The following is an 8023-nucleotide window of genomic DNA, read 5'->3' on the forward strand; positions in this document are numbered from 1 at the left end:
TGTCTCTACCCCTCCCCCACTCGCACTCTGTTTCTCTCTCTCTCTCTCTCTCACTCAGAAATAAAGGGTACAACCTTTATAGTCAGACTGACCTGGGTTTAACTTTTCAACTCTTCTCCTTAGAGCCCTTTGTCCTTGGCAGGTGTCTTGCTCAATTACCTTCTCTTTAAATAGAGACAAAAATTCTTCATAAAATCAGTATGAGAATTAAGTAACCTAAGATATACAAAGGACTCAGTGCAGTGTGTGAATATAGTAAATATTCAATAAATGATAGTTTGGATGACAGTTGTAATGGTGATTATGAGAAATCAGATTTGATGTCACCAATTAGAGTTTGGCTCAGTGTTTCTTAAACTAAGGAGACATAGCTGTGGGAACATAGTCATAGAAATAATAAATTTTAGTCTTTGTCCCTTGGTTCCCTAAAATCATTTACTCCCAAGCTTTATTTTTTTGTTCAAGTCCTCAGAGAAGCGATTGTCTCTATCCCTCCTCTAAATGGAGTGGCATTACCTCAGCTCTTCGGGAAAGCTTGTTTATGACACACCTCCCTGCCTCCTGAGTGCCTCTAGGGAAATTTGATTAAAAGATTGAAAGTGGTTGATTATATTAAGCTTTGCCATGTCTGTTTATGACCATAAGCTGATACTGCTGAGGCTGTAAAAGGAGACAAGCAAGATGAGGAATAAAGGAAACAATTTCTCACTTCTTTTCATTTTAACAACAGCACAACTAAAGATTTAGTAAAAATGAAATGTCCTGGGGCGCCTGGGTGGCGCAGTCGGTTGGGCGTCCGACTTCGGCCAGGTCACGATCTCGCGGTCCGTGAGTTCGGGCCCCGCGTCGGGCTCTGGGCTGATGGCTCGGAGCCTGGAGCCTGTTTCCGATTCTGTGTCTCCCTCTCTCTCTGCCCCTCCCCCGTTCATGCTCTGTCTCTCTCTGTCCCAAAAATAAAAAAATTAGGAAAAAAAAAAAAAAAAAATGAAATGTCCTTGTAAGACAAGTTCCCCCAGTCCGGCCCTCCCTGTTCCCTCCTGGGCCAAAATGGTCAGGTCTCTTCTGAAGCAGGGAGCATTTCCCCTGCCCAAATGAGGAGCCCTTTTCCTAGCATTATGGCCCTTACTGACTCTCTCTGCAAAATCACTTCTGTAATTCCTAATCCTTTGGGAATCTTTAGATAATTCCTTCAACTTGAGCCTCAAGGAAAAGACCCAACACATATCAGGCATATCAGGCCCTAAATTGCCTGTGGCATAATGCCAACATCCAGGATAGTTGCTCTGTTACCAGACATAGCAATAACCTATAGCACTATCGAGATGATGCACAAATCATACTAGCCTCCAATATGTATTCTGTACTTCTTCAGAGAAGTGATGTATCCCTGCAGTTAATTCCTCTAAAATCAGTGCCTCGTCCTGCCCTCAAAAAACCCATACCCCAGCTGTTGGCTTTAAGAACAGGAATCTTGAAAGGCTTGTGTTTCCAAGAGTCAGTGTAAGGGTAGCCTTAATTTAGCAGAAGGCCCTGAAAAGCATGCCAGGGGATTCCCACTGTAATGCTCAGGTTACCCTTTTTGAAATAAAGCACCGCAGATGACATAGCTTTAACTGAAGGTCAGACAGGGAGGATCTTTAGCCTGTATTCCACATTTACTTCTCAGATGATGCAGATGCTTAGAAAATAGTGTAGGGAACATAACAGGAAAGGGATTTCCCCCTCAGCATTGGGGTTTTTAAGCAGTGTGTCCAGTTTGGAGAACTGTCCCTTCAGGGCTTCAGTGAAAAAAGTAAAATGTTCCATCTAGTGGTCAAAGAAGGAAGGGTAACGTGAGAAGTTTCCAGGAAGACGTTTTTGTAAGGCAAAGTGACAGGGCAGTGGCCTTTCAGCAGGTGTCTTTTCTAGAACATGATAGGACCTGGCCTTGGAGGTGTTGGTGCCTTTTGAGTATGCCTGTGCTAGCTGAGGAATCTGAGGCACCGTCCTTACAAAGCCATTTGGCAGACCCCTGTTCTCACAGAGAATAGCTCTCATGTTGGCAGGTTATGAACAGTCAGACTGTCTGAAGGGAGGCCCTCTTCCATTCCCACCCTCATGGAATTCAAAATGAAATCATTCATGTCTAAACCAGTTTGTCTTATGCCTGAATTTGTGAACATGTGAGTTTGAGAAAGACAAGGGTGGCATGTGAACTGTAAAAAGGAGCAAAGGATCGGGTGGCTGCCTGGGTGGCTCAGTCAGTTAAGTGTCCGACTTCAGCTCAGGTCATGATCTTGTGGTTCATGGGTTCGAGCTCCTTGTCGGGCTCTGTGCTGACAGCTCAGAGCCTAGAGCCTGCTTCAGATTCTGTGTCTCCCTCTGTCTCTGTTCCTCCCCTGCTCGCACTCTCTCTCTCTCTCTCTCAAAAATAAAAAAGATTAAAAAAAATTTTTTTAAAGGAGCAAAGGATCAAAAGCAAATGTTACTCAGCAAGGCAAGGAGAAAAGGGTAGGTGTTCTTTGTGTTCCCAGTAACTGCACCCTCCATACCCTTGCTGTCAGTTAAAGTTGACCAAATTAATGTCCCAGCAACATCTCAAAGTGCAGGGCATGCATAGTTGGCCCAGAACCTACACTGATAGCAACAGCTTCCTGATTGGAGTCCTCTAACGAACCTCCAAGTATACCGCATGGAAGGACCGCTGACTTTTCCTTTGCTTTACCTCTCATCACCACCCTTTGCCCAGTTCTGGAGGAGCCATAGAGTAATAGTATAATTCAGATTTCCCGCAACTCCACTTGCCACCGCCCTGACCAGACAGTTATTATGGTGTCCCCCTGATGAGAGAGCCTCCCTCTATCAGGCCTTTGTGTGCTGCCAGCTGTATGGCCCACCTGTGGTTTTGTACCATCCCTCTACCCTCTGTCCGGGAAGAAGACACAGAGAGCCCGGCCATTTCCACACCTGCCCTTTATTGGACTCATCTAGCAGGCTGGCTCCGAGCCCTTCACACTCCTCAGACACCGCCCATACAGTTTAGGAAGATGCCATCATTCTGTGAAGGCCCAGATCCACCCAAGTCTTGAGCTCCAAGTAGAATCACCAACCAGAAGGTTGGGGGGAGGGAAGGGAGATAGGCAGACCGGAAAGGCAAGGCTCTTCAATGAAAGGGGCTGATCCCAAGGGAAAGCTTTGGTCCAGCAGTATCTCCTGAGGGCATTCTGAATCCTAAGGAAAGATACCTAAGGGCTGGATGGAATAGGTCTGTGTGCTGAGAAGCTTGTGTCTATATGGCAACTTTGAGGAGGCGCTTGATGTCAGGCTCAATGTTGATGGTAGGGAAGGTGCGACTGTAGCGGCGGAAGGGCTCCCCTTCCGGCCCAATAAGGAACTTCTCAAAGTTCCAGGCCACATCTGAGCGGCGTACCGGGCTCCAAATGATGAACTTGGGATCGGTCATGAGGGAAAATGGGTCATCATACGGGTAGGGGAGCTTGTCCTTCAGGTAGGCGAAGACGGGATGCTCGTTCTGACCATTCACCTCACACTTTTGGACAAGGGTAAAGGTGGGCTGGAATCCACCCCCAGGGCGCACATACTTGAGACTGTTCAGGATCTCCTCATTCTGACAGTTCTCCTGGGGGAGGAAAAAGACAAAGAGCATGGAAGAGGGAAGGGGGAAATGAAGGATCCACAAAAAATCTTTCACCCTCCTATACGCCATTCCCAGGACTATTCTTTTCTGTGTAGCGTTTTTTTCCTCTGTTCTTTCTCTTTCCTTCTTCACTGGCTTTGTCCTACTCTTGACTTGGAGTTTTCCCACTCACAGCTGTTGTTTGATGGTTTGCTAGGCCATTCCTGAAAGTCCTTGCGGTTCCTAGCTTGGCTGTTCTTAAAGTCAGTGATTTAGCACTTTGAACGATTCTTTCTCTCTCCAAACTACCCTGGACAGTTTTTAGGGTATCTGTCTGAAACTTCAAGGAACCTTGAGTTCAGAGCAGGAGACAGAAAGGGAAAGAAGGCTCAAGTCCTACCACCTAGAACTCTCCCATCCACTACCTACACACAGGCACTCACACACACGTCCTGCCACCACCTTCCCTTTCCCTCTGCCCTGATTTGCCTCCATTGCTCCTAGTTATATGTGAGTGTGATAGCCTCTGCCTCCATCCTGCTCATATAAATGGGATTTATAGCTTCTTGCTTTCATCTTGCTTTGTCCTAGATCTGAAGTGTAAGTAGGAGGAAGCTTTGGTGAAGATGCCATCCAAGGAAATCTGGCTTTCAGGTGCCACAAAGGCGAAGTGAGTTAGAGATAATAATGAATGTACTCTAAATGGAATTGCTCAGTGACAAACAGGGATGAATTAAATAGGATAGAGTGTTTAGGGTTCTGGAATAGGCCAGGGGAAGAGAATGTAAGGAAATAAGTGCTTGAGGGCTAAATGTTGTGAATGTGTAGTTATCATTCCTTTTGCTTCTAGACTGCTATCCCAAGACTCCTGCCCCCCCACACTCACTGTACTCAGCTGTGAATGCTTTAGCTCTGAACCTGCTACCCGTCTTTCCCTCCCCAGGGCCATCCCTGTCCTATTCCCACTGGGCATTCCCCGCCCCTGACAACTCCAAAGGCCCTTAGAAACCCTTATTTTCCACCCCTCCCCCTGAGTCTAGGAGTCAGATATCTCCCTGTGGGAGAAAGTTCTTGCCTCTGACCTGCTAGAACCAATCAGTACAGTCAGTTCCAGGCCATCATGACATCTTGAGCCCAGGGGTGATCTCTATTAGACTACTTATCTCTTCATGCAAATGGCTGACTGGCTACCGGGTAGGTTATGGATTCCCTCCAGCCACTAGCTAGCCTGAAGTGATGGTGTAAAGGGTGGAGGCACCTCTCAGGCCGAAGAGATACTCCTAAAGAGGTTTTGCCCTTTCTCTCGCCTGCCCTGGCCAAGCCTAGAAACAGACGGAGACAGGGAAGGAACAATGAAAGCCGTGATGGTTCGAGCTCACATTTGTCACTAGCCAAAGACACTTCAGCCTTCCTGCTTGTATCCCTGCTAATTTCTTCCTTGCCTTCACGCCGCCGTGAATCGAACTAAGGGGGTTATAATTAGAGGGTTCACTTGAGGACACTCTGCCTGCTTTTGCTGTTAAAATAATAAGTGAAAATAGAAGAGAACTTGAAGTGTGTGGGCTGAAGATCTATAACTTGACCCAGTAATCAGAAACAGAGATTCGATCCAAATGGGACACACACACACACACACACACACAAATCAGAGCCAGAGAGGTGCATGTGATGCCCAGAGGAAACACGTGCATATTGTAAACCCTTAGCTTTCCACCAAAATCACCCTCCACTTGGCCGATTTAAAACAAAATCCTTTAATCTAAATAATACAGTTGCTTACACTTGCATATTACCTTGTATTTTTCAAGGTATTTTTGTGTATCTTATCCTCTGAACCTCCCAGTCATCCTGTGAGAGAAATGATACTATCCCCCATTTACAGATGAGGAAACTAAAACAGAAAAATCAAGTGACTCTTTGTAGGGCACAGAGCCACTAAATAGCAAAACCACGTCTAGCTGGAACTAAGGTCCCCTGGGTCAGTCCAATCCTAGTTTGACTGTCGATCTATGTCCTCCACTCATCCATTCAGCGGATATTTAATGAGTGCCCTCTGTACAGTGGAGAGAAAAACAGACCTGGTACCAGCCCTCATGGAGTGTAATGGAAAGACAATAAACAGTGTTTAAGCATAGTTAGAACCACATATACTTCCCCTTGGTATTCACATGTACCTAAAGACCTGGATTAACAAAACATACCTGTGATTCCAGACACTCCAACACACGGTCATCCTCCCCCTCCCCTTAGCCTACCAAAGCTTCACCATCCCACCTCCTTGGGTACAATGCAAGGGACCCCTCACCTGATGTCCAAATTGATTGCAAGGGAAGCCAAGAACCACCAGGCGCCTGGGAAAGCGGCATTGCAGCTCGTTGAGCTGGGTGAAGTCCCGAGTGGTTGTGCCTCAGAGCGAGGCCACATTCTCAATCAGCACTGCCCTGCCTCGGAACGTATTGAAATCTACCTTCTCCCCATCCAGGCTGATAGCGCTGAGGTCGTAGAAAGACTTGGCTATGTAAGCCATGGTGAAGGTGCAGACTGAGACCTGCAGAATGGTGTGAGCCCGCTTAAGGGTCTGTTAAAGGGGTGGGGAGGAAGGAGGAGCCTGGCCGGACAGGAAGGATTTCACAATGGGGCTTTGAGCATCCCCAGGATGACTTAGCAAAAACAGTCACCCACCTGTAAGTGCTGTTTCAACAAGGAGGTTGCTCCTCCTATTTACAGACTCTGAACAAAGCCACCTACCTGCCCCACCCTGCTGGCAACCTGGGAAGGGCCAATTTGATATCTATGTGCAAACATGAATAATTCACTACTTGCAGGAAACTAGAGCCCCAAAGGTCAAATGGGGAGGAAAAAAGGGAGGGAGGGATGCAGGATTGACTCCGACCTGCCCCAGCAAGTTGTTCTCACTTGGCACAGACGTTTATTGTCTGCGGAGGGCCAGGCTCTGAACTGTGCCACTGAGAGGTCAGGGTCTGCCTAGATCTGAAAGATGAGGAAGAGAATTGGGATACATGTTCCCTCAACTCAGACTACAACTGAAACCTATATATTACTGTGCATGTGTTTTTCTTTGGCTGTTGCCTTCCACAGGCACAAAATCAAAGGGACCCTTAGGAGGACAGTGTGATTTTCTAGAAATAATGGCTTTCAGTGGCTCAGCTTGCACCAGGCAGAAGAGATGAAGTTTGTCTTGGAAAGTCTTTCAGTGAGTGATATTACCGGTGCTGGAGACCGCCTGCGCCCTTGCCCCCCTGCATGGCACTGCCCACTATACCTCTGCCTTCCACTCTGCCTCCACAGGGTCATGCGGCTGACATCAGTCATGGTCGGGGTAATGGTGAGGAGTCGCAGAGCAGGTGAGTTGCTCCAAGGGCATGAGCTGCACCTGCCTTCTCTCAGACACTCAGTCCCAAAGACTGCTCACAGCAGGCTGGTGCTGGTCATTCCCCAACGGAAGGAAGTGTGCAGGGAGCCAAAGCTTCCATGGTTCTAGACCGAGTCGGGCCACCTATGATGTTTTCAGCCCCAGATATGCAGTGTACTGCAGGACATGTGAGGACCTAAGGGAAGAGCTAGTGTGCTTCATTCTTCCAAGCACCTACCAGCTCAACAAATTCGTGGTTTTTTTTTTTTTTTTTTTTAAATGTCTGGATTTCTCTACCGGTAAAACTGGCAATTAGACTCTACCTGGCTTTGGGATTTTTAGAGTGTTATTTCAATAACAATGCAAATGTTTACTAGAGAGTGTTTTCACAGGTACATGTCCATTGGGAACTGTCTTCGAGAACAAATAAGCAAGGCTTGGTAGCAGCTGGTATTGAGAATCTGATTTGCTGAGAAGATGGAGGAACTAGTCACCAGGGAGTGTCCAGCTTTTCTGGCTTTTGTGGCCTGTTCCATAGGTCTTTAGAGCCCATGGGAACCTGTGTGTCTACTGGCTGCTCCCTAAAAACAAGCCTCCATTACTTGAGTGGGAATGGAATCTTTGGCCATTAAAGGAGGCAGGAAATGCAGAGTGAAGTGTGTCTCTCCCCGCCCGCCCCCCTGCCTCGCCGCCCCCCCCCCGCCCTGAGACTGGGTAGAGTTCCTAGAAACAGCCCAATAAATGTTCCTACCAGGACACGGAGTCAGAAGAACTTGGCCTTGACAGTGGGCTGAACTTCAACATGAACTTGCCAGGCTTATCTGCATGCCTGCCTGGAGCTTTCCCAGTATTCTCTAGGCATCTGGACATCTCTTACTGGCTGCCCCTCTGGTCCTCTGTCCAGGAAGACCATGGAAGTTCCTGAGCTGAGTGGGGGCTCCCTCTTCCTTAGGGACACGCCATCCCTTTTCTCCAAGTACAATTTAGGACCCTTTGTCATGCAGGCTCTCACCTTTCATGATTGAATAAAACTG

General features: G+C 47.5%; 1 protein-coding gene and 1 long non-coding RNA gene across 3 annotated transcripts; one reads left to right on the top strand and one right to left on the bottom strand.

The window, feature by feature from the left end:
• Window positions 1-2937: 2937 nt before the first annotated feature.
• GPX2 (glutathione peroxidase 2) lies at window positions 2938-6271 on the bottom strand. Its single transcript, XM_058739339.1, has 2 exons — window positions 5922-6271; window positions 2938-3619 (listed from the first exon to the last, which is right to left on the bottom strand). Exons 1-2 carry the CDS (start codon window positions 6141-6143, stop codon window positions 3269-3271), a joined length of 573 nt encoding a protein of 190 aa, XP_058595322.1. The 5' UTR covers window positions 6144-6271; the 3' UTR covers window positions 2938-3268.
• Window positions 6272-6444: 173 nt separating this feature from the next.
• On the top strand, window positions 6445-7638 carry LOC131517357 (uncharacterized). 2 transcript variants are annotated; one of them, XR_009264547.1, is made up of 3 exons: window positions 6445-6830; window positions 6926-6981; window positions 7382-7638. It is a non-coding gene; the product is annotated as an uncharacterized LOC131517357 (long non-coding RNA). The 2 variants fall into 2 exon arrangements; XR_009264546.1 differs by having other exon boundaries at window positions 6445-6981.
• Window positions 7639-8023: the final 385 nt, after the last annotated feature.

This window comes from Neofelis nebulosa, chromosome 7 (genome assembly GCF_028018385.1).
Source record: "Neofelis nebulosa isolate mNeoNeb1 chromosome 7, mNeoNeb1.pri, whole genome shotgun sequence".
Lineage (NCBI taxonomy): Eukaryota > Metazoa > Chordata > Mammalia > Carnivora > Felidae > Neofelis > Neofelis nebulosa.